This window comes from Carettochelys insculpta, chromosome 19 (genome assembly GCF_033958435.1).
Source record: "Carettochelys insculpta isolate YL-2023 chromosome 19, ASM3395843v1, whole genome shotgun sequence".
NCBI lineage: Eukaryota > Metazoa > Chordata > Testudines > Carettochelyidae > Carettochelys > Carettochelys insculpta.
Window position 1 is genome coordinate 22763595 of NC_134155.1, and position 26521 is coordinate 22790115.

General features: G+C 56.0%; 1 protein-coding gene across 1 annotated transcript in view; it reads left to right on the forward strand.

Moving 5' to 3' along the window:
* Positions 1-26521, forward strand: part of SRRM3 (serine/arginine repetitive matrix 3) — a 96952-nt gene that overhangs the window by 15912 nt on the left and 54519 nt on the right. Inside the window, exon 2 of the mRNA XM_075013992.1 lies at positions 17439-17540. Coding sequence (XP_074870093.1) covers positions 17439-17540 — 102 coding nt within the window. The remainder of the gene's footprint in view (positions 1-17438; positions 17541-26521) is intronic.

The following is a 26521-nucleotide window of genomic DNA, read 5'->3' on the forward strand; positions in this document are numbered from 1 at the left end:
TGATGGGTGTGTATGGGTATGGAAGGATGGATGGATGATGGGTGGGTATGGGGATGGATGGATGGATGATGTGTATGGGGATGGATGGATGGAAGAACAGATGGATGGATGGATGGTTGGATGATGGGTGAGTATTGAGATGGATGGATGATGTGTATGGGGATGGATGGATGATGGGTGTGTATGGGGATGGATGGATGATTGGATGATGGCTGGGTATGGGGATGGATAGATGATGGGTGTGTAGGGGTATGGATGGATGATTGGATGATGGGTGGGTATGGGGATGGATGGATGATGGGTGGGTATGGGGTTGGATGGATGATGGGTGTGTATGGGGATGGATGGATGGTTGGATGATGGGTGAGTATGGGTATGGATGGATGATGGGTGTGTATGGGTATGGATGGATGATGGGTGTGTATGGGTATGGATGGATGGTTGGATGATGGGTGAGTATGGGTATGGATGGATGATGGGTGGGTATGGGGATGGATGGATGGTTGGATGATGGGTGAGTATGGGTATGGATGGATGATGGGTGGGTATGGGGTTGGATGGATGATGGGTGAGTATGGGTATGGATGGATGATGGGTGGGTATGGGTATGGATGGATGGTTGGATGATGGGTGCGTATGGGTATGGATGGATGGTTGGATGATGGGTGAGTATGGGTATGGATGGATGATGGGTGGGTATGGGGATGGATGGATGGAAGAACAGATGGATGGATGGATGGTTGGATGATGGGTGAGTATCGAGATGGATGGATGATGGATATGGGGATGGATGGATGGATGGATGGATGATGGGTGGGTATGGGGATGGATGGATGATGTGTATGGGGATGGATGGATGGTGGGTGGGTATGGGGATGGATGGATGGATGGATGATGTGTATGGGGATGGATGGATGGAAGAACAGATGGATGGTTGGATGATGGGTGAGTATCGAGATGGATGGATGATGTGTATGGGTATGGACGATGGGTGTGTATGGGGTTGGATGGATGATGGGTGGGTATGGGGATGGATGGATGATGTGTATGGGGATGGATGGATGGATGGTTGGATGGATGATGGGTGGGTATGGGGATGGATGGATGGATGGATGATATGTATGGGGATGGATGGATGGTTGGATGCTGGGTGTGCACGGGGATGAGAGAGAACTGCAGGACAGCACATTAGATGGACCAACTGGATAGACAATACACAGGTCCAGGGATGCAGCTTCCTCACAGGCCCCTTAGGGATGCTACTCTCTGTCCTCCTTCCCCTGACTGCCCCAGCCCACAGAGCAGCACCCCTTTGTGCCCCCCCCGACGCACTCACTCTTGTTCACACCTTACCTTCTCAGCTCCCTGCCCCCAGCAATGGCAAACTCACCAGCTTCCAACAACCAAATCCCCCACTTCATGGCACTGCACTGCCCACTGGGGGGGTGGGGGTCAGAACTGCCAGGGACCCAGCTGACTTCGTACAGATCTTGGCAAAACCTGGAGCCCGTCCCAGTGGCTGTTAAGCATTGTCCTGTGCAAGGACAGGGCTGTCCCCAGCAGAGGTGGGGCATGCTGTCTTTAGGACCTGGGGGGCCTACACAATGAGGCAGGTTGCAGGAACTGTCACCAGCTGGTGCGCTAATGAGGCTGTTTCGGTGCAAATGAGTTCATTCATATTAATTCCTTCTGCGCCCTGCCCCTCTTTCTCCTTCCTGCAAATTTCACACTTTCCAAGAGAGTTTCAGGAGATTAAATATCAGGATAAAATCTGGGACAGGAAGGGATGCAGCCATTCTGTCTGGATCCTGCTCAATATCCCTCCACCCTGCCCCCCTCCCTGCACACCGTTGCACTACCTCACACACAGCACCATCACCCCACAGGCCTGTTTCCCCCCAGACAGCCCCGGTACACTGCTCCGGCCCCCCCCAAGCCAGGTGCACGTGGCCCCAGGTCTCCTGAGGAACATGGCAGCAGGTGGGGTATCCCTGCCGGCCCGCCAGTTCTTCACAGGCTGTCACATTGTGCTCTTTGCTCTCCAGCCCAGCTCCGATCCCCCTGGGGCGTGGGCATGGACAGTAGCTGCTGGCTGAGACGGTTCCCTTTTGAGTTTGCCAGTGGGTCTGAGATGTGGGGCGGCAGTGTCGCACAGCAGCCTTCACGGCCCGTGCAGCCAGCGGGCTGAGGGCTTGTACGCCAGCTCTGGGAGCAGGACAACGGGGGGGACCCCCGGAGCCCAGGAGGGCTGGGAGCAGAGAGGCGGAGTGCAGCCAAGGGAAGGGCAGTGCGTGGAGATGGCAGGTAGGATCCGTGCCACTGATGGGCCAGTGAAAACGGACAGGGTTTGGCTAGACATCCAGCTGCAGCCCAGCCCTGACGCCTTGCTCCCTGGGAGAGCATGTACCTGGTGCTCAGCCCAGGGAGCCCAGCCTGAGTCAGGGAGACCTTGCATTGCATCACACCCCTGTGCCAATGGCCCCTGGCCAACATGGCTCCAGTTACACCACCGAGCTCTGCGAATTTCACTCCTGCCTACCCCACTTCCCTCCCTGCCTGGCTAGTGCACGCCCTGGTCATGCTGCGGAGCAGCCGGCACTCCTGATTCATAACAGCCGCGTGTTGGATCTGCCCCCCGGTGCTCTGCAGCCGGCCTGCTGAGCAAGAGCCCTCGTGCTGGCCCCGGGAGCAGGCAGAGGGGCAGCCTGCAGAGCCCGTGGCATTTCAGAGCAGAGCTACAGTGCTGCAAATGGGTGGATGGGGCTGGGAATGGTTCATTGTACCAATCACACCCAACACCCTCCTCCAGTCACCGCCTTGACCGCAGCATAATTGGTACACGGCCCAATCACAGCCCGGGCTGCTTTCCCTCGGCTCCCCTGGTTGGCCTATGCCCCCGGGCCGGCCTTTTAATCCCCTCTCTGTGCAGGCGGATGACAGCGCTGTGCTTTACACCTCCTGACCGAGGACCTGGGCTGCTGCTCTTGATGAGGTGCAGGCAGATTTACACCCCCCAGTGGTCCCATCTATTCCCACTCCTGCAGGATTCCCGCGTTGATTTACTCCCCAGCATACTCCCAGGGTCAGCCAGGGATTTAACACTGACGCAGACCTTCCCCTCGCCTGCTGCCTCCAGCCCCTTCACCTCTCTGTAGCTCTGGTTAGAGGCAGCACTGCCATGCCAAGTCCTCTGGGCCAAAGTTTCTACGTCTTCCCCAGCGTCAGCCCTGCTCCGCCAGTGCCGCCCACCGAGACTGGGGAGAATTCCTTCCCGGGGCCTCACCACTGGGCTGCAGCAGGGCCATTCAGGGCACTCGTGTGCAGATCGGCTGCGTGGCAGAGGCAGGTGGTGCAGCTCCATGGGTGTGAGACCAGAAGACCTTTCACTCCCATCCCCACCGGCTGTGGGCCTGCTTCTCTGCTGCCACGTCTTCCTCCTTGGCCGAACGGGTACCACGGAGCGAGAGAATGGGGACTCCTGGCTGGTAGCACAGTTCCCCCCTCCTCCAGCCCCTGGCCCAAACAGAGATGACCTGCTAAAGGAAAGAGGAGTGGAGACTCAGACCCTGAGATGAATGGTGCCCCGCCCTAGGTGCAGGGAAGCATTCAAGGAACAGATGTTATAGGAATGGGAGCAACAGAAGGAGACAGAAACGGGGAAGAGAAATTGTGCAGTGAGTCACTGAGATACCCCCCGCATGCTGTTTCCAGCAGCTGCTTCCAGCCTCCGTACCCCACTCTGGGTGGCTCTCCATGGATGGTCGTTCTCTGCCTCACATTGAGGAGCCCCGCAGTGCAGGGCTGGCTATACACATGACTGATGCAGTGCGGAGTTAGTGCAGTCCAGGGGCTGGTGCTCTGGACATGGGTGTAGGAGACATGAGTTCTGTTCTCTGCTGGGGAGCCCTGCGATAAGGTGCTTCACCCTTGTGTGCCTCAGTTTCCCCATCTGTAATGAGGGTGAAGTGCTTTGTAAAACGCTTTGAGATGGATGTAAAGAACAAATCACGTCAAACAAATCTGATAGCTTTCTTTGATAGGATAACGAGCCTTGTGGGTAGGGGAGAAGTGGTAGATGTGGTATACCTAGACTTTAGTAAGCATTTGATACGGTCTCACATGGTATTCTTATAAAAAAACTAGGCAAATACAATTTAGATGAGGCTGCTATAAGGGGGGTGCATAACTGGCTGGATAATCATACTCAGAGAGTAGTTCTTAATGGTTCTCAATCCTGCTGGAAAAGTATAACAAGTGGGGTTCCACAGGGGTCTGTGTTAGGACCCGTTCTATTCAATATCTTCATCAACAATTTAGATACTGGCATAGAAAGTACGCTTATTATGTTTGCAGATGATACCAAACTGGGAGGGGTTGCAACTGCTTTGGAGGATAAGGTAATAATTCAAAATGATCTGGATAAATTGGAGAAATGGTCTAAAGTAAACAGGATGAAGTTTAATAGGGACAAATGCAAAGTGCTCCACTTGGGAAGGAACAACCAGTTTCACACATACAGAAGGGGGAGAGACTGTCTAGGAATGACTACAGCAGAAAGGGATCTAGGGGTTATAGTGGACCACAAGCTAAATATGAGTCAACAGTGTGATGCTGTTGCAAAAAAAGCAAACATGATTCTAGGATGCATTAACAGGTGTGTTGTGAACAAGACACGAGAAGTCATTCTCCCACTCTACTCTGCCTGGTTAGGCCTCAGCTGGAGTATTGTATCCAGTTCTGGGCACCGCAGTTCAAGAAAGATGTGGAGAAATTAGAGAGGGTCCAGAAAAGAGCGACAAGAATGATTAAAGGGCTAGAGAACGTGACCTATGAAGAAAGGCTGAAAGAACTGGGCTTGTTTAGTTTGGAAAAGAGAAGATTAAGGGGCGACATGATAGCGGTTTTCAGGTATCTAAAAGTGTGTCATAAGGAGGAAGGAGAAAACTTGTTCTTCTTGGCCTCTGAGGATAGAACGAGAAGCAACGGGCTTAAACTGCAGCAAGGGAGGTTTAGGTTGGACATTAGGAAAAAGTTTCTAACTGTCAGGGTGGTCAAACGCTGGAATAAAATTGCCAAGGGAGGTTGTGGAATCTCCATCGCTGGAGATATTTAAGAACAGGTTACATAGATGTCTATGAGGGATGGTCTAGACAGTACCTGGTCCTGCCATGAGGTGTTCTATGATTGATTGATCTGCTGGGAATAAGCATTGTTAACTTCAAAGACCTGCTTCATGCTGGGGACTCCTAGGTTCCATTTCCAGCTCAGCCACTGGGATCAGTCGCCTTCCTTCCCTGGGCCTGTGTCCCCATCTGTACATTGGCGTTAGTGATCCCTGGCTTGCCAAGCAGGTGATTTGTCAGTGGTCCTGAAGCATTTGGAGGCCTTAGCTGGGCAGGGCACTGAAGGAGTTGCAGCCTAGTCCAGATGATCGGTAGTGAGATCTGGCCCCGTGGAGAGCTATCCACCGAGTGGAGCAGGGCTGCTAGGCCCACAGTGACCCATATCATCCTGCTCTGCAGAGCGTTCGTAAGGCCGTGGGCCTGATGCACTGGGAGACCCAAGCTGCTCCTGCCAAGATCTTCACAGGCTTCTCTTTCTCATAGTGATGGACCCTCTAGTCCAGCCGCAGAGCTCTGGAATGGGCAAGAAGGGCTTAGCAGAGAGGAAACCGTTCCTGCAAACTTCCCTGGGGGCCCATTATCTGCTAGTAACTCCCAGCGGCAGTCGGGGCCCCATTGCACCCGGTGCTGCATGTACACGTGGGGAGAGGGACTGCATGTGCCTGTGAGTTTACAGTAGAAACGGAGAAGGCAGAGTAAGGGTGGGAGGGGAAACTGAGGCCCGGAGGGAGCAAGCGCCTTGATGAAGGTTGTGCAGCACGTCAGCATCGGCGCTGGGAGCAGCACTCCCCCCCATCTCCCACCTCATCCTCACTAGACCAAGCGGCATCGACACAGAGCCCATGGGGGGCAGCTCCCTGCAGAGACTGTCAGCGGCTGTTCCACTTCACAGCACAGGGACACGTCAGGGTGTCTGCTGTGTTCCACGCTTTTCTGACACAGCCCGGCTCTGGGGTCGGCGGAGGGGAAGCAGACGGGCTGTGATGCCTTGTGGGCTACAGTCCGCATCAAAGCATGGGGCTGCTGGGAGCGGGAACGTGAAACCTTTCTCCTCCTTGACAATGGCGTTCTGCTTTCTCTGCCTCTTTGTCCTGCCAGCCAGCTTGGGGGTCGGACCCTCTGCTGGGGCAGATCGGCACCACTGGAGTCAATGGGGCTGCACCCTTCCCTGGTGTAAATAGGTGCAGCTCCCTGGGGGTCAGTGGGCCAGAGCCCTGGCTTGTGTGAAGGGGTGCAGATTCATTCACTGCAGACAAAGGTGAGGTCAGACGGGAGGTTGGTGCTGGCTGCTTGTGGTCGCCAGGCTGGGTGTGGGAGTGGAGAAGGCTAGCACCAAGCCTAAGCGTGGCTCAGTCCCACCAGAGCCCTGTGTCTATGGATCAACGCACAGACATCAGGTCTCGTCGGGCCTGCTATGGGTCTGGCTCCCTCTCCTGCAGTGATGTGGGCCTAGCTCCTGGCGGGGCCTGAGCTGACCCCAGTGTAAGATTTTTCAAAGATCCCGACTTTCCTTCCCAGGATTCGGGAGGGGAAGTTTTTCTAATCGAAACGTTCTGCAGGCGCCGGAGGGTGTTAGGGGAAAGAGACCATTTCCATTTGGAAGGAATGGAACTGCTGGCTCAGTGCCTTCGTCCTTCCCCGCTGCCCCAGCCCCACTGGCCACTTCAGAGTGATGCAGCCCTACGGGGTGGGGCGGCGCTGGTGTCCAGGAACCCTGCTGCTCTCTGGGTTTGATGCTTGCTGCTCCTCTTACCCCAGTTTCTCTCTTCCCGCTGAGCCTCTGGATGTCTATTTTAAAGAGCAACCAGTAAGTCTGTGACATTCCTCTGCCTCTTTCCTCTCTCGCTGTCCTCCTTCCTCGCTCAGTCCAGCCCCATTGTCTGACAGCCTGAAATGTGGCCAAGCTGGAGAACGTTTCTCCGTGGCTCCGTCTCTCTCCAGATGCAGAGCCCCAGAAAGCCAGCGAGGCGAGTTGGAGCACAACACCTTTCCTGTCTGGGTTGTGCCTAACTTAACTTTCTCTCCCCCACCTGTCCTGTCAGTTACACAGCCCTTGCAGCAAAGCCAGTTGCAGGTACAGGGAGAGGGCAGCGCCGCCTCTCTTCCAGGCATTGCATTAAAAATACACGAGCCTTTCAGAGCAGGAGCTGCCCATGCAAAGGGAGGAACTGATCACTAGGCGAGGAACAAGGAGTGCCCCTCTGGGTTGTGCCAGTGGCTTGGCAGAGCCCAGGAGATGGGGAGGTCTGAGACAGGCTGCCTTTGCAGCGTGATAAATTCAGCCGGACAAGGGCATCAGCACACGCCGGTGCTGAGCTGCTCACATCTGGTAGCACCAGCTGTGCCCCAACCAGGCTGTCCGGCAGGGAGAGTGTTATGGGTTCAGCCTCGTGCCACTTGCACTGGGACAGCGTGGGGTACGTCGGGGAGAGACAGGCCTGGATCTTGATCCAAAGGCCTTCGAACATCAGGAAGGTGCAGAGTTTGAACCGAATTTCTCAGCCGGTCTTGGGGCTAGAGGCTCAGTGCTGTGGCTGGGTTGATTCCCCCAGGCAGCTGCTGTTCTGCTCCCATCTGTCAGGCTGAACCAAAACCCCAGTGGGTCCGAATGCCCCCAGTTTCGGGCAGCACGTGCCTAGCCCTGTGTCCGTTCCTGGCAGTGTCTGCAGAGCTGGGCTTGGGCCAGACTGGCAGTGCTCCATTGGACGGGGCTTCCTCCGGGGGAAGGAACAAGTCAGTTTATCGATGCGAACCAAAGCAAGGGAGCAGCAAAGCACCGTTCGCTCCTTCCCAGCCCCTGGATGGGGAACTGGGGCACTGCGGGTTCTCAGAGGTATGGCCCTCAGTCGGTGCAGGTCAGCGTTGCCCGAGGTCTGCAGTGTAGTAGCACCAGTGCAGACACACCCGGGGGCCAGCTGAGGACCAGACCACCCTGTCAGCCCCCTCTCTCAGTTCCTGAGAGCCAGGACAGCGGTGCCCTTTGGTCCCTGCTTGTTGTCAGGCAGGGGCTGGCGTGCCCCACTTGGTGCTTGCCAAGCCACGGTCCCCTCTTGGCTCAGCCCCCGGTGGGGTTGCTTCACCCACCGGTCAGTCAGGGCTGCTGCTGGGGCTTGGTGACAATGCACAGCGCTGTACAAATCCCTAACATGGGGCTGTTAGCTCCCAGCCCCCTGTCCTGCTGGAGCCACGAGCAAGCCCACATCAGAGCCCGGCACCGGCTTCCCCTGGGAGCTGCAGCATGAGGCTGCACTGGGAAGGGACTGGCCCTTGGGCGCCCAGGGGGTCCATGGGAGGGCTCATGTGCACCAGGAGAAGGGGGAGTGAAGGGCACAGCCTCAGCACGCTCAGAGACTCAGGTCCTCTCTGCGCCCGGCCTTTGTTCCTGGGACTGCAGGGCTGCTCGCCCCATGCTGCAGCCTGCAGAGCCAGGCAGGCGCCGGCATGAGAGAGACCAGCCAGCAAGAGCCTTGTAACCATTGATGAGCTACTTCCTTGCTGGTCCCGGGGGGCTGAAGCCTGTCTAAGCCGAAGCTTCGGGGGCCGGCGGGCTCCTGCTAAGGAGAGAGGGGGTCTTGCCCAGGGCAAAACAAAGCTGCCAGCAGCAGCCAAAGGAGCACTGGCTCCCGGGCTAAGCAGGCCCTAGATCACAGCCGTCCCATAGCAAGAGACATCACGATCCCCGGGCAGCCAGGAGAAGGGCCCGAAGGGGCAGAGGTTGGGGGAGAGCTCCGAAGAGGCCGGAAGCTGGCGAGAGCCTGATGTAGGAGGCTGTCCCAGCTGCAGGAGATGCAGAGGGGAAGGTTCTTGCTTCATGAGACCAGAAGTCCCCCGGGGCAGGGACTGTCCTTTGCCCGTCCTCCGCCCCCACGGAGGTTGCTTGACACTTGCCAGGGTTCAGAGCTGTGGCCTGGTGTATTCTTACCACAGCAGCTCCTAGGGGCTCAGCATCCACCCGAGGGGGGTCCATCCCCACACAGACCTGGAAGGGGCCAATCACCTCTCACAGGTGCCACACCGTCAGGGAGGGGCTGCAAAAGGGGGAGTGTGCTCGGTGGGGAGGAGGACAGGGCAGCAGCCCTGGCGTGGTGAAGCCAGGCTAGGAGCCACGGCTGACTAAGCCTCCTGAGCGTTTAGTGAGAGCCGCAGCGTGTGGTTGTTGTGTAGTCCTAGATGCACAGGGGAGGGGCATAAATTACTACAGACCCCAAGAAGTGGGCTGTGATCCAATGAGTGGAGACCCACAGGCCTAGAGGTAATGAACCCAGGTGAGCAGACCCCAGGAACCCTCAGTGGCCAACCGGTAGCCACCCCCGGCATCGCCCCTGTCTTCCGTTCTCCAACTGGGCAAAGCAGGGCTGCCCTCCTGCAGAATGGTAGGTCATCTATAGCCAGTTGCTAGGTATCACAGTCCCATTGGGTTTGAAGGGTCTTCTCGGAGCCTGGCCCAAGCCCCATTCACACAGTGCTGTAGCCTCTGCAAGGAACCCTTTCTACGCCCGAGGTAACCCTGCTGCATGTGAGGGAAACTGAGGCACACAACGGCCTCACGGGAATATTACAGGAGATGCCCACTTCCTCATAGGGTCCAATCAAAATCGCTTACATTTCAAAGAGAAATCTCCCAGCTGAAGTGCACACTGTGCGTTATCCCTGAGCAAGATTTAGCAAATTATTTCCAATAAGAAATACCAGTGAAGGTGGGAGGGTATTCCCCACTCAATTGATGAACACTTCCCAAACAGGAAAGGAGGGGAGATTTCTCCCCGGAAAGAACTCTTGGCCTCTCTTTGCATGATCCTGAGAACTTGACTGTGGAGAAACAGACTAGCTGGGATGTGGCAGATGTGAGCACTTGTGCATTTCTTCTTCAAAGCACCTTTCAAACATTCGCTGCTCCTTTCCACCGTCTTGTGGAGTAGGGCTCATCTGCATGGGGACATCACTCTGAAACAAAACCAAAGTGAATTTAATTGTGCTCAGTTTCCCTCAATAGAGGAGCTCTTGAATGAGGATCTCTGGCCACATCGACACTCGCCCCTTCTTTTCGGAAGGCATGGTAATGAGCGAGATGGGAGTCTGGGATCTCCTTTCAAAAGGCCCCGTCCACACAGGCGGCGCATGATTCAAAAGCAGCGCTTTCCAATCGCGCATGTCTGTCATTATGCTAATGAGGCGTTGCATATTCATGACAATGCCTCATTAGCATCTTCCCAACTCGCTCATTACCATGCCTTCCAAAAGGAAGGCGCTAGCGTAGACGTAGCCTGTAAGTCTGAGTTACAGACTGCAGAAGGGAGGCAGAGATGATCAAATACAGACTGACACGGCTCGCTCTCTGTCACTGTTCCTGAGCTGGGGCTCTGCCCACATGCAGAGCTACCGTAGTTTCTTGAAGGGGGATTTAAAAAACAAAAGCAAACTGTTTTGTCTGATTAGTGCAAAAGCCCAGGTAGACTGACTCACATTGGTTTAAACCAGCCCTCGTCAAGTCAGGTAGGCCTTGTGCCTATAGGAAAGTTATGCCAGGTGTGAATTTTAGCTCATGCTGTTGAACTCATGCTGGCCTCTCTTTGCATGATCTGAGCTCAGTAGCAGAGGGAATTTTTCTGTTTTGCTCACATCCTGGGAACAGCTTTAAGCTGAAGCTCAGTGAGCCACTGTTAAGATGGAGTACGAGCAGCCACAAAACTAGCCCTGTGTAAACACAGCCCCTGCGGCCCAGGAGTAGAACCCCAATCATCCAGTCCTGTGCTTCGGCCAGGAGGCCTCAAATGAGCCCCTGGAGCCAGCTGGATTCAGAATTTGCCTCTCCTCTGCTCAATGCTAAGACTTCCCTGGTTCTCTCCCTGTCCCAGGCGTGCCTTCCATGTCTCCAAACCTCAGCCCCTCTTCAAAGCCCTGCCAACTGACTTGTTCTCCTGTGAGGTTCAGCGCGCTGGCTTTCCACGTCAATGCGGCTTTTGAAGTTAGATGAATCAGAATAATTCATTCCTAGTTGCCAGAACTTCCACGTTTAGGGCCAAATCCTGGGAGGGCACTGAGCTGCTGAAAGACATGGCAAGCACTCAGCAGTGCTCAGGAGCCATCCCTGGCCCCAGGAACGTGAAGAATACATGGGTGCAATCACACGCTGCCCAGGACAGCCTGACAGGGCGAAAAAGAGAAGTTCGCAAAAATCAGTCTCTGAACGAGTCTATGAGGGGTTTCCTCCGCCGGCCTTTTCCGGACACGTGGGCCACTGCCTAATCTCACGACAGCTTCCTCGTATGCCCTGCCAAAGAGTGCCTTGTTTGATGGCTGCAGCCTGTGCGGGCTCCTATATGTTCATTCAGCCTCGGTCAGCCGTGTTCTGGCGCAGTGGCTGAAATCCACCCCAGCGCAGAGGAGGAGTGAATTAACCCCTTTAAAGCTTTTAACTCCCAGTTACACCAAACAACAGGCTCATCCCTGAAACCAGCCCACGCATCTGCCACCAATTTGATCCCTCTGTGGTGTCATTAGAAAGGCCCAGGAGAGCTGTAATCAGCCACTCTTGTTCAGGCACGTGGCACGTTGGCAGGGGTATGGGAGTGACTTCCAGGGCAGTTGGTCTTAGTCCAGGGACAGTGAAAACTCCAGCATCCAGGGCAGCTGATTCAGTGCCATTCAGTCCCTCTGGCAGAGAAAATCCCTTCCAAGCGGGTAGAACGTGCCAGCCCTGCCCCAGAATGATGCGAGGCTGGTCTGGGCGGATGTGGATAGTCTTCCACTTTTCTAATGCCACCTGTGTAGCAGGAGCGTCACAGGACCCAGCAGCATCCCGAGGGGGGAGGCCATGTGGAATGTTAAGCACAGCTGAGAGGAAATCACCTGATGGCAAAGTGCCTAGTCGGAAACCAGCCGTTTGTCAAAAGTGAACCGTTTCCCAGAGCTGTTTGGGTCTGGTGCGTGGAGGGGCAGGACGGGGAGGCAGGGAGTTTGCAATAAGCTGAAACATCTTAGGACCCAGATGTTTTGATTTTTTTCCTGTGGTGTTTGTTCCGAAATGATCTTGTATTCAAATTTCTCTGATCTGGTGTTCGTGTGTTTTTAAAGTCAAAAGCAGTGCAAAGAGTTTCCTTTGTCTCAGAATGAAACAGTTCACCTGGCATATTTTTCACAATTTTGTTTCATGAGAAAAATTTGGAAGGGGAGCGGGGGCAGGGTTCCCTCTAAATATGCCCATCCCGAGGTGGAATAAATTTTGTTATGTTCACTGAGGCATGTGCAGATGTGAACCACCAGTTGAAACACGGATGGCACCTGAATCTCTCCTGGGCAGCTGCCCAAGCACGCCGTGTCCAGGGAAGATGGGTGGGGGGACACGTGTGTTCATTCCGTTGTGTTTTCTACATCACCGAATTTCCTGCAAGACAGAAACGGGTTTTCATTCATTCCCTCAGTGAAGGAACTGAAAGGCCCTCAGGGATTTACTGGTTCTTCGCGCCAGGCTGGCTGGAAAGCTGGAGACACGGGCGGCGGGGGCTTTCGCGTCTCCTCCTGGGCTCTGGATCAAGTCCGCTGAAGCCCCCTGAGGTGCCCGATGGGAGGCTCTGAGTGACGCGCCCGAGCCGAGTCTGTCTGGGACAGCTGTGCGGCAGGAGGAGCTGGGAGCAGGACGGAGCCGAGCCAGCTGCCCACGGCAAATGGCTCAGGTGGCAGTCTGCTGCCTGCCCCCACGCAGGCAGTTCTGTTTGTGCTGCCTCTGCCTGGGGGAGGGTTGCCACCCTGGAGAACCGCCCCCCCATCAGGCAGCGAGTGGGGCCCTGGTGATATGAGGACATCCGGCAGCACATCGTGCAGTCGCCTCAAGCTAGGGGCTGCCACAGCCTGCCCCTCCCATGGGGGCCTCCTGCCGTGGGCCTGAGCTGGGGGAGCCAGGGACTGGCAGGCGGTCAGCAAGGGGGCCAGGTGGTTGCAGTGCCCAGCAGGGCAGGATGGGCTCCCGGTGACGACCTCTTCCAGGGGCCATCTGTGCTCTGTCCCCCATGTAAAGGGGGGGGTTTACCCCCCTTCAGGACAGCACAGGAGGCTGAGATCCGACAGGGCCCATACGCCACTAGGCCTAATGCAGCCAGCTGCCGGCGCTGGGGCTTGCAGTCCTGTCACCGGCGAAGGCGGAAGAGCCTGGTTCTCAGAAGCCTCACGCCTCTTGCCGAAACTGGCTCTGGATGGTCCCGAGATGGGCCCCTTGGGGTGGGTTGCAGTGTGGGCATCTGGGGGCCATGCTGCTTGTATGGCACCTGCTCTTTATCTTCCTACTGCCCGGGGGAGGCAGGGCCATTGCACAGAGGGGACCTGAGGCACAGAGAGACCAAGTGACCTACCCCAGGTCACTCAGGGAGCCTGTGGCAGAGCTGGGACTCCCGCAAGTCCCAGCTGAACACAGAACAATGGGGCTGTCCATCCCCCACTAGGGCCTGCACGGCCCTTCCGCCTCCGTGGTGGGGTGCTCTGGAGGCTGACATGAGCATGCTTCCTGCGCCCCGATGCTGCTCTGTCTCTCAGGAGCGATACGGGCCTTGCGGGCTGCCAGGGGCGATGGATGAGGGCGGAGGGAGGAAAGGCTCCCCCGAATTGGGCCTGTTTGTCCCTGTCATTGGCCGGGGCAATGAAGCCCGGCCTTGTTTTCCTTGGCTGCGGGTGGAGAGGCTGCTCCAGGCTGCCGGCTCTGGTATTTATGGGGTGATTCTTTCTCGTCTTCTAGCCCACATGAGTTGTTTACCCTGAGTTATGGCCTCTCCGCAGGCACAGGCCATTTCTCCAGCCGCTGCTCCAGCGGGTCCCTGCTTCCCTGCTGTTCTTGCCAGCTGGTCGATATCGCTCGGCCTGCAGCGCACGTGTGAGGGAGGAGACGGGGCTGTTATTCTTTGTTCCTTTGTTTTGCTTCTCTCTGAGCAGGCAGAGCCCTTGGGGAGGAAGCTGTCCATCCTCTCCTCCTTTGGTCTGACACCTCCTGCCTGCTGTGCGTCACGGGGTACTGCCCAGCCGGGCCCCAGTCCCCAGGCTCGTGGGCAGCGCATGGCATTACTGTCTTGAGACCAGCATCCTTGTTCTCCATATGACAATGGCTGTGGCTGAAATCAGGGCCCCGGTGTGCTCGGTGCTACGTGTGCCTTGGGTGTTAGATAGTTCCTACCCCGGTGAGTTCAGGCTGCCTAGACAGACAAACGAGGTAAGAGAGAAAACGGGGCCCAGAGGGGTGACTTGCTCAGGGCTACACATGCAGCAGGCTAGTGGGGGTAAAAACCCAGGTCGCGATCTCTGGCTCTGCCACTGACGCCTCGTGCAGCCTTGGGCAAGTCACTTCTGCCGTGCCTCAGTGTGGAATCGGGAGAGCAATGTTGTGCAGTGCATTGAGATATCGGGTTTGGGTCTGCACCCCGAGAGCGGGTGATGCAAACCGGGAGGTCTTGCTGCTTGTACAGCCCAGCCCATCACGGCTGGTTATATGGAAATCAGGGCAGTCAGTGGTATAAATCGCTCCAGCGCTGACCCCCAAAGGGGCCAGTCAAGCCGAGCTGCAGAAAGCAAAGCAGGGGAATGGCGCCCCCATCTTCAGTGTACCTCAGTCCGTGTGGAAAGAGGAGTCCAGGCCTGTGGAGAGGCCTCCCGAATCTCTGCGTGAAGGTGCGGCCCTGGCGTAGCACGAGTATGTGAGAGCCTCTTTAAACGTGCACTGAGTGCTGGGACTGTGCTTGCAAGATCAGCCGGATTGTCCTCCAGAGCATCCAGGTGCGCAGGGCCCTGACTTCGTTCCCCCACCTCCTTGTCCCTCTGCATCCCCTCCCGCCCAGGGCGGTTTGGGTGTCTGCCCTGCATCACCTTTCAATGCCGCACCCGGGTTCTGGTCTCTCGCAGCTGCTGTGGGTGTCGCTAGGTGCCTGGGCAGGGCCCATCGCATGGCTGTTAGCACCGCCCTGAGCAGAGCCACTTTCTAGCGCTCTCCCAGTGACAGGGAGAACATTTCTGGGCCGTGCAGGAGGGCACTGGAGGACTGTCAGCCATGCTGGGTGCAGCCTGCAGTATGGGCAGTTACCGGTGAATGGGCCATCACTTGGGCTTCAGCTGGTAGCCCCGGGCGGGAAGCTAGCCCAGGCTGAGAGGGTCTGCGTGCGGATGGGTGGGGAACAACACCAGCCTAAGAGCCTGAATCGGCTGCAGTGGAGGCACACCCTAGGATGCAGGCTGTTTGGGGCAGGGACTCTCTCCCAAGGTGGGTGCAGCCCTGCGTTAGGGGCCCTGTCTGTGCTACCGTAGCTCTCCTTGGGCTGATTCCACCCCTAGCTCTCCGAGCAGAGCTTGGCGGGTGTCTTGCAGTGGGTGGGATCACGATAGGCCAGCCCAGCCCTCTGTGTAACACGGGCCCCATTCTCCGGCCAGGGAGCTGTCCGGAACCCACCCGGCCTTAACGGAAAGGCTCCAAGTGAGAATCCACCCAGCCCTGGCTAGGCTGTTGCGGTTAATTCCCCTCCCTGCGAAAGGTGACCCCTTATTTCTAGGCTGAATTCGTCTGGCTCCAGCTTCCAGCCAGGAGATCTCGTTATGCCCTTTGCTACTAGATTAAAGAGCCATCTGCTCTCAGCCTTCTCTCCCAACAGAGGTACCTGGAGCCAGTGTTCAGGCATCTCTCATTCTCCCCTTGGACAAATGCCGTGATTGATGTTATGCGTATGCCGGGACCGGTCTGCTCGCCCTCCGCCAGCGCGGCCGGTTCATGGCACGGCCTGGCCCCCGGGCAATGGAACTGTCTCCTGCAGGGGGCCCTGGCGACGTGCAGATGCTGGACGCTGGGTGCTGGTCATGGATTCACCACAAGGGTGGGGCTCTGCAGCCTGTCAAGGGTTAGCCAGTGTGGGAGAGGGCCAGGGTGGTGAGCCCAGATCTGGAGGCAGGGGAGCCAGTTTCCTAAAGCGGAGATTATTTACAGTGCCGCTGGGATTCAGAGGCCTCATTTCCTTCCATGATGGGAAGTGAGTTCCCAAATCCCTTGGGACATATATAAGAACAGTCGCACTGTGTTAGACCAAAGGTCCATTTACCCAGTGTCCTGTCCCCCGACAGTGGCTATTGCCAGGTGCCCCAGCAGGCGCGAACAGAACAGGTATCATCAAGGGAGCCCTCTCCGGTTGCCCATTTCCAGTGCCTGACAACAGAGGCTTGGGGCACCGTTCTGCCCACCCTGGCTAAAAGCCATTGCTGGACCTACCTCCATGAATTTATCTAGGTCCTTTTCTGATCAGGGTGGCTGCTCTTGAAGGGCCTGGGGGCCAGGCGGCCCCCTTTGGTTATCGGAGCCAGCTGGAAAGGGGTGGGGGGGCCCTATGAAGGACATGGGGAGCAGCAGGATGGAGACGGGCTCACGCAGCAGGCCCGGCAAACTGTGAGAGGCAGGGGGGCATCTCTGGGAGCCGTCCCTGGGCAAGGCGGGTGCGCACAGGACCTGGGGGTTGTGTTTGGGGTCTCTATTTTTGAAGAATAACCTTTTGGGAAAGAGACTTGGCCAGGCAGTGACGCCTTCCTGGAAGGGCCACAGGGCCAGCCTGAGGAGAAACTGAGGCACTGGCTGATGAGAGGCAGCAAGGAAAAGCTGCCCTGGGTGTCTCTCTTCCAAGCGAGCTTGCACAGTGCTGTGAGTCTAGTCTGAGTGAAGCAGCCCAGGTGTGGCCCACTGGTTTCAGACTTTCTCCCTATAGGGCTGGGTGCTCGGCTTCCCTTGGGAGAGGACCAGGAGTGGCTGAGGGCATCACTCTGCCTTCTCTGCCCCTGCCTCTGTCCTGGAGCCAGCCAAGGGCCCTGGGAGTGAGCTGGGGCAGCCACAGGGATGCTCTGTCTTCCCTTAGGGAGTCGCCACACCTATCCGCCCAGGGTCCCCTGGGCAAGCCTGCTCCAGCCACACCCCATCACATGCCCTGCCTGCTCCCGAGCGCCCCAGAGTGGGGAGTTTATGCTCAGGATTTGGCCCCTTTACTTTAACATGGACCTAGCCATGAAGTCCCTGTTTTGGCCGCTACCTGCCTGGACGTCCCTGGGAGCGGGGACAGCTGAGGAAGACCTCGTCCTACAGAGCCATTACTGGGAGCCAGCCGTGGTGGGGTATGGAGCTGTCCCTTGCCCTGTCTGGCACCGGCCCTGCACAGGGAGGTGGCTGCAGACACAGGGCGCACGGAGCAGAGGCCCGGAGAGGAGCGTGGGGGAGAGGGAAGTGGGGAGTCAGGCATCGCCAGTGGAGTGAGAGGGGCCCAGCACGACGTGGGGCTGATGGTGTCCCTGATTCCCCTGCGCTCTCTGCCCCAGGTATGCCGAGGAGGAGATCCGGCAGAAAGTGGGGACCTTCCGGCAGATGCTCATGGAGAAGGAGGGAGTGCTCACCCGCGAGGACCAGCACGGGCGCCAGATGTGAGTATGGAAGGGTCACTCGGCTGGGCCGGATGGGGGCGCCTGAGGGTGGGGGCAGTGAATTCCCGCCTCTGCCTTGTCCTGGTCTTTGTGATCACTAGTCTTGCTATTTCCCCACTCCTGGGAGTGGGTCTGGAGCCACAGACCCAGGGCAGTTCTCCCCACCCAGGGACTATGATGAGCGTTGTCTAGGGTCCCCATTAAGTTGCACTGGCTGAGGAGGCAATGGCCTGTCTGGCCTGCAGACCACATGGGGCCCAGCTTTCTAAATTCAGCCTAACTCCTGTGGGTTACCCAGCTCAATAACGGTGCACGGGGCTGGTGAGCAGGAGTAACCCTCTTTCTGTGGCAGGGCAGAGGAGGTAAGAAATGTATAAACCAGGGCCTTCTGGGCCCTTGAACCTAGGGAGAACACCTGGCTTTTACATCACACTGTTCATCTGATCTCGAAGCACAGTGGTCAGAGTCAGTCCACCCATTTCACAGATGGGGAAACTGAGGGGCAGGGAGGGAAGTGACTTGCCCCAGTGGCACAACTGGGAAGAGAATGGAAGTCGCTTGAGTCTCAGCTCCTGGAAGAGCCATGGGATTGCCCAGCTCAGGCAGTTCCAAGCTTCTGAACTTCTGCTCGTCCAGAAGCATTCTCCTCAGTTCCTCTACAGTCCGACACAGTCATTCTGCACCTTGAGAGCCCGGATTGGTCGAGTGGGGCTGTCTGTCAGCACTGCTGCCAGCCCTGGGGCCCACTTCCAGGCTGTGGGTCACTGACCTGATCAGAGATAGGTGGTAAACCTGCCCCAGGTCTGTCCTAGGCGAGCACGACACAGCAGCTTTGGGTCTCCCTCGCTTCTCTCATCCGCCCGTTCCCTGCCAGCCTGGGGCATTGTTCCCAGCCCACATGGCACCCCTGGGGCCCTCGGAGCCTGGCCCGGGACACCACTGGGGGAGTGGGTCAGATCTGGGGAACTCTGGAGTAACTCCCTTGACTTAGCAGAGCTGCCGTCAGTTACTGTTGGGTATATCCAGTACCCTCGGTCTCTTGGCTCGTTTGGCTGGCACTGCACTGAAGCTCATATCATTAGGGTTAGGGCAGTAGAAATTCAGAGCTGGCCCTACCCACTGTCCCGTTGCCTCTGGTGTCCACGCAACATAACACCACTGGCGGTGACATCGTGCCTCACGGGGCGGGAGCCATCCCATCGTGTGCAGTGTGGGTTATGTGTGTAATGGGAGGAGAAGGGCTGGTTTACACGCTCCGATCACTCAAGCAAGTGGCACAGCTTCTGCTGCAAACACCCCGATTCTTAGCTTCTGATGTCGTCCCTCTCTCCCCACGCCCCCGCGCAGCTCCAGGAATAGCCCTGTCAGCTCTCAGACCTGCCCCCGTTTGGTTATGATTTATCTGCGGGATGCTGAATGGCACAGCAAGCCCAGGTGTCAAGCAGCAACTCGTCTATCAGCCCAGAAAGCAGGTCACTCCGGGACAGGAATAGATCCTGTAGGTTCGCTGAATATTAATGCTTCATTAGGCTCAGAAATCAGGGCAGTGAGAAAGAACTGCAGCACTGGGGGGAGGAAGGGGGAAAAACTTCTGCGACCTCATGCCAGCCGAGCTCAAAGGGCACCCGGCTTTGGCATGGGAGAGCGGCACAGAAACCTGCTGAGCTCTGTTCCCTGGCTTGGTTGCTTGCTCTGGGGCTTCTCCACTGAGCAGAGCATTAGCGGGTGGAAGGACGCAGCCATCAGTCAGCAAGGGAAGGCATCCTGCATGAGGAAGCCGAATAAGGCTCCAGAAGCAGAAGGTGGATAGAAAAAGAGGTCCCAGCTTGGAAATCCTCCTGCCCTCTGATCCCTGGGCCTCCATCTCCACCTGCGAAGCAGCCCGCGTGAGCTAAGGTTCAGCCCTTGCTTACAGGGACCTTGGCTGCATTCATGCTTTGCAGGGGCCCCTGCACTGCAGAAATGGGGTGAGGAAGGGGCCAGATCTGCAGCTGGCTGCAACGGCGTTGCTGTGTTGATGCCAGAGTGCACCTGCCAAGGAGCAGGGCTCCTCCTCCTCCTCCTCCTCGTGATGTCTCTGCAGTGCGTGTGTGCAGCAGGGAGACCCGCCGGTAGCCGTGGAACTAGCTGCAGACTTTGCAGTGTCACAGGGAGCGACAACGAGAGAGAGACTGAGAGACCCAGGCGGCACATCTGATTGGAGATGGAGCTGCCTGGCACCCGGGCAGCGTGCTGGAAATTCTCAGCAACCGCTCTGCTTTCTCAGGGCTGCCCCGCGCTGGCAGGGAGCTCGGGGAGCGCTGCAAAGCAGGAGTGGTAGCAGCGAGGTAACGAAAAAGCAACCTGGTATCTCACACTCCAGCTGCTGGGCCAGGACCTAGAGCAGGGCGAGGAAGTGTTTTCGGGGAGGAATGCGTGTTGTGGTTGCTCACCACTTGTACTGAGAGGAGGGGGCAGGAGGCTCAGAGAAGACAGCCCAGCTGCTGACTGCAGGGGTGTCCCCAAGGCCCTGGTGGGGTCCAGGAGCCCATCATGCAAGGAGCAGTACAGACACAGCAGGGACGGTCCCAGGCGTACAGTGGGTTGTCATTGGTAGTGTTCTGTTGATGTATACTTCACTAGTACCTCGGGGACGCAGTCCTAGACCCCGCTGTGCTCAGGGCCATGCAGACATATCTGCTCCAAGGTGCTCCCGGGCTAAGAATAAGAACATAAGAGCAGCCATACTGGACCAGACCGAAAGTCCATCTAGCCCAGTATCCTGGCTTCTGACAGCGGCCGGTGCCAGGTGCCCCAGAGGGGATGAACAGAACAGGCAATCACCAAGTGATCTACCCCTTCCCAGCTTCTGATGGCGCTCAGGGCACTGTCCCGCTCCATCCAAGCTAATAGGCATCGATGGACCTATCCTCCAGAAGCGTATCTAGCTCTTCTTTGAGCTCTGTTATAGTCTTGGCCTTCACAACATCCTCTGCCAAGGAGGTCCACAGGTTGACTGTGGGTTGCGTGAAGAAATACTTCCTTTTATTTCATAGGATCATAGAGTCCTAGGGCTGGAAGGGACCTCAGGAGGTCGTCGAGTCCAGCCCCCTGCCCAAAGCAGGATCAACCCCAATTAAATCATCCCAGCCAGGACTATGTCAAGCCAGGACTTGAAAACCTCTAGGGATGGAGATTCCACCACCTCTTCGGGTAACACATTCCAGTGCTTCACCTCCCTCCTGGGAAAATAGTTTTCAAGCTACACCTTCCCCACTGCAACCTCAGACCATTGTTCCTTCTTCTGCCATCTCTCACCACTGAGAACAGCCGCTCTCCATCCTCCGTAGAGCCCTTTCAGAAGATGAAGGCTGCTACCAACTCACCCCTCACTCTTCTCCTCTTGCAAACTAAATAAGCCCAAATCCCTCAGCCTCTCCTCAGCAAGGGCAGGAGAGAGAGGGCAGAGTGTGGGCACCCGGCTTCAGTAATGAAAAGCTCGTCAAGCCCCCCATGTGTCACCTATGGGAGCAGCTGAGGTTCTGCAGCCTCCACCATGCAGGAGGTCAGTCTAGATCAGGGTGGCCAACCTTTTTGCATTGGGGCCACATGGCAACATGGCAATTTTTACGTGTTCCGGGGGGCCAAACCCATTCCCCTCTGCCCCAAGCTTAATCCATCTCAGTCCCAAAGCCATGATTAACCTACCTCAGACGACACCTGCTCCCCCCCACTGCTCCTTCGCAGCGGCCACCACCTCCTCCTCAGCATGGCTGCACCGCTCCCCGCAGCCCTCCTGCTCCTTCCCCCTACCTGCAGTGCAGGTGGCTTCCTGCCCTGCTGTGCTGAAATAATGGAACTACATTTAATTGGTTTAATGTCTGGATCCCCACCACCCCTGCCACCCTGCTGGCCTTTAAGCCAATTACATGGAGTTCCATTATTTCAGCACAGCAGGGCAGGGAACCAGAGGAGGAGTCAGCGGCAGCAGCATCCAGAGCCACAAATGGCTCCTTAAAGAGCCACGTGTGGCTCCAGAGCCGCAAGTTTCGACCCCATGCCCCACACTCACTTGGATAAAATAGCTCTGCTGCCAGCTTTGCGGGCTGGATGAAAAGGCTTTCGCGGGCCATGTGTTGGCCACACCTGGTCTAGATGGCCCCAATGGCCCCCGCCGACCTTAAAGTCTGAGTCTATGCTGGAGTGGTTAGTGCAGAGTAAAGGGAACAAAACTCCTGGGTCCTAACCCAGATTCTCCACCTCCTGGTTCTAATCCCAATTCTCCCCCTCAGTTACTCCTGGCAGATCCACACAGCAAGTTATTTCAGAATAACTTTGCCAGCATCCATGCAACACAACCACCATTTGGAAGTAGCGGTTGGCTTATTTTGAAATAGTTAAACTCGATTGTATGAGGCATAGCAGCTGTTTCAAAAGAGGCCTGTGGAGCCAGGGAACAGAGCCTGTTTCGAAATAAGCCATACTGTGTCCACTGCCTCGATTTTGAAATCAGCTCCATGCGTGTAGACGCTCTATTTCGAAGTAGCCAAGTGCTATTCTGAAATGCGTTTTGTGTGTGGCAGCGTTGCTTTGAAATAGGCTAGTCTGGAAAATCTCTTCTGGAATAGCGTATTTCAAAATAGCACTGCTGTGCAGACGCGGCCGGAGTGACCGGCAGCCAGGCCCTCAGACCACCTTTCCCATCCAGGTGCCTGGGGTTAGGCTCCTGCGTCCACATTTAGGCACACAGGCCTAAAACGGTCAGTGCCCTGGGGCAAGCAGGCCCCATATCCTGCCAGCTCCTGAGGCCGAAAGTGGAGCCGTGTTGTCTCTGCGCTGGGCTCTCCGGCTCGGTGACCTGGCCCTGCCCTCCAGGGGTACTGCCGCCTCTGCATGGGCGTCTGCGAAGAGCTTTGAGATCCTGGAACAAAAGATTGCTGCCAGCACACGTCACCGGGACCCACCCTGTTGCCCTTGGTTGCAGCCTCTGACAAATCCCCCTGCTTCCCACAAGACACATGGTTGCAGCCACTGATACTAAGCAGATAACCCGCTTGGTGGGAGGAGGGAACCAAGGGTTTTGTTCCTCTCATCCCCTTTCTTCTCCCTGTTTCTGTGCATCTGGCAAGCCAGCTCTTGCCCCCTTGCAAGTGGCATGAGCCAGAAGCTCGCCAGCGGGTCCCAAAAAGACTAACCTCAGTCTACACCGAAACCAGCACCCCGGCAAGTGGCCATATGTGACCGTCAGGTAACTTTGTCCTGTCCCTCTTGGTGACCCTTAGCATTCTGCGTAACTCACATGGCCGCTGTGAACCCTCTGCGCTCGTCAGTGGAGATCTGACACCCTGGCAGAGAACTTCCACATGGCCTCAGACCCCAAGTGGACTGAAGGTGACCCTCAAGTAGCCCCAATTAACGTTCCTTCTAGTTTTTTCCATCCGCGTGCAGAAGAAATGTTGTTACGTATGCTAAGGCATGTACAGATGGGCACCGCCAGTAGGAACCCAGGCTGCTTGCTGTAGGCACTCTGCTACTCATCTGGATGGCATTTGAATCTCTCCTGGATGGATGCCCAAGCGCTCAGTTTACAGGGAGTCTTAGCCCCAGATGTCCCTGATGGTCACTGTGGTGACTCAGGGGCGTAGCTCAAAACCATAGGTCCTCTTGGCCAGGCCCTGCCAATGACTAGATAATCCTGCTGAATCCCCTGTTCAGCCCTATGTCTGCTTGGATAATCCACAGAACATTGGCTAAGCCCCTTCGGTGATAACCCAGCGTTGCCCTCTCCCAGTGATCTTCGTTGACTTCTCCCTCCTTCTAATCCTGGATAATCCTTCTCTGATCTACAGAGGAACCTCACGAGCCCCAGGGAACTGCGAACATCCAGGCTTGCAGCTCCAGCAGCTCCAGCTACCTTCTGGGCCCTGCTCAACCTCAGCTCAATCCCTTTCGCCTCAGCCAGGGAGGTCTGACCCCTCTCCCCAGTGAATATTTGGCAACTGCTCTAGTGTTCTAACTGATTGCTGGCTAGCATCCTTGATCATCTTGGCCAGTGGGGGGAACCAACATCCATGAATGCATTTAATTCTTCTTTGTTCCTGGCAGTGCTTGGGGTCTTCACAACATCCCCTGGCAGTGAGTTCCACAGGTTGACTGTGCATCGTGTGAAGAAATTCTTCCTGTTGCTTGTTTTAAATGTACTGCCTACTGGTTTCATCACATACTCCCTGGTTCTTAGGGGGTAAATAGCACCTCTTTATTCACTTTCTCCACACCGTTCGTGATTTATAAACCACTGTCGTACCCACTTTGAGTCATCTTTGTCTAGACTGGGTGGTCCCTATCTTTTTAATCTCTCCTCATAAGGAAACTGCTCCATACCCTTAATCACTGTTGGACTTCTCTTCTCCTGTTCTAATACATCTTTTTTTCAAATGGGGCAACAGACCTACACTCAGGCTACGTCTACACTATGATATAAAGTCGGTTTTCTTACATTCGATTTCATAACGCTGGGTTTTAGAAATTCGATATTGATTGTCGTCACCTTCCCATAAAGTCGAGGTTGAGCTGCCACACTGAATCACCAAACATCGACTGCTGCAACAGTGCATTGTGGGAACCTGTCCCACAGTTCCCTCAGCCCCGAAGCATTCTGGGTTTTTTTGCTGGTGCGGTGTGGGAAAAAGATGCCCCTCAAGTGGTAGTGAGTGTGCAATGTCATCTTCTCACATTGCACTGCCCACGTTCCCCTCCCGTGGAAAGCAAAGGGCCATTTTTTCAGACAGAAAGAGGCAAAGTAGGTAATCCCAGGTGAAAGGACACCAAATAGGCTGGCTTCAGAAGGTGACTGAACCACGTAAACTGGTTGCTCAGCGGCTTTCCCCCTGTAGAAAGAACACCTTTAGGTACGGCTTTCACCAGATCAGCCAACTGGTGCGCCAGGCAGGGGCCTGTCATGCTGTCCTGGGATCACCCAGGTGACTGCCCTCTCAACTGGCCTCGAGCCACCCCCCACCTGCCCTTGATAGCACCCCTGCCTGGGCAGAATGGTAGGATTCTGCCAGGAACATCCTCTCTGAACATATTACAGGAACAGATTGCAGCCGGCCCTGCTACATTCAGCGAGGGACGCCATTCCTGGGGGAAATTCATTGAAGGGCCAGTTGAGACATTCCCCTGGCAATAGGCAGTCCCCCCAGGGATGTTTGCTTTGGAGGGGAGACTTCCCCCAGGTGACACCAACCCCGAAAGTCTTCCCGTCTTTGGAGCTTTCGCCTCATGTGGGCCAGGACATGGTGCTGCCTGGCAGCATGGTCTGCACTGTACCACAGGCACGTCCTTTTGTTGGGTCAGGGGCTAGCCACGTGATGTGGTTGGGCAGTGGGCAGACCCCAACTGCATGGTGCCTAGGAAGGGGGGGCTGCCCCCGTACAAATGTGAACTACAGCAGAGAAGTTTCCTGGCTTCTCATACAAGCCTGACCCCCCACAGCCTAGCCGCCACCTGGTGCGGTGGGGTCGGGGCTGGCAACAGTGCAGAGAAAAATCTCGGATTCTCCTGTTATATCCTGTGCAGGGAAGAAGCCACCACCCCTTGCTAGGGCTGTTTTTTCCTGGGTAGATGTGATCACCACACTGATAATAATGAAATGAATTCAAAATGGACCCAGGTGCCCACTTCAAGTTCCCGGGTTTCCTGCACTGAATTCAAATTCATGGGCTTCCCATCACCTGCTTCCCATGCACCTAGAAATCAGCGGAGATGGAAGCGGCCAGAGCAGACTACCGTGGGGCATTGTGGGATACATATGAGATACCTCTGGAGGCCAGTAAAGTCAATTTAAAGAAATGGCATTTCCACACATATTAATTCAACCTTTTAAATTCAAACTTGGTGCTCCACCAAATCACTTTGTGGGTGTAATACTATCAACCTTAGTGCTCCCTAAAATCGAACTCCTGGCATTCGCAGTGAAGACAGTGACTTTGTAAAATCAAGCTAGCGGTCTTAAAATTGACTTTATGATGTAGTATAGACATAGCCAAAGTACACAAGCTGTGGGTGCACCATGGATTTGTACAGCAGCATTATATTTCCTCTCTTATTATCTATCCCTTTTCCAATGATTTCCGACATTCTGTTTGCATTTTCGACTGCCTCTGCACATTGAACGTGTGCCCTCAGAGAACTATCTGCAATGGCTCCAAGGTCTCTTTCCTGCCCAGTGGCAGCTAATTTAGACCCCATCAGTTTGTCCGCACGCCTGGAATTATGCGTTCCTATGTGCATTACTTTGCATTGATCAACACTGACTGTCATTTGCCAGTTTGTCGCCCAGGCACCCAGCTTTGTGAGAGCCCTGTGCAGCTCTTCATAATTTGCTTTGAACTTAAAGATCTTGGTTTGTGTCATTTGCAAATTTTGCCACGTGTAGCCAGTTCCGATTCCCAGAGGGGTTCCTCCTACCTCCGGGACAGTGGGCTGCCACTCTGCCCCACTACCACTGGTACAACTCCTCCCCACCCCACCCCACACAAGTCAACTGTTCAATAAACCAGGCCCTGATTCTGGGCGAAGTGAGAGGCAACAGCCCAGCCTTGCTTGAGACGGGTGACAAGTAAATGGTTCAGAGGCCCAGCCTTGCTTCAGGCGGGCCGTTAAACAAACCCACATCAAGAGCCCTAGCCCTAGGTCAGAACAGACAGCAATCAAACACAGTTATAGCAGTTCAGAGAGCCTGGGCCCTGGTTCTGGATGGGATAGCAAAGGAACACAGTAACGGCCCTGGCCCTAGGTCAGGGCGGGGCAGGGCGACAAACACTCCCAGGTGTAGCCAGGTAACCCGTAGCAGAGTTTGTCTCCTTGTTCAGGAGGGTGCAGGCGATTCCCCAGTGTTGGTGCAGAGGGGGAGACTGCTGCCTAAAAGGTGGGTATTGGGGGGAGGGGGACACTAAAGGAGCTTCCATCTGACCACGTGAGTGTGGGTTACTTGGAAGCCC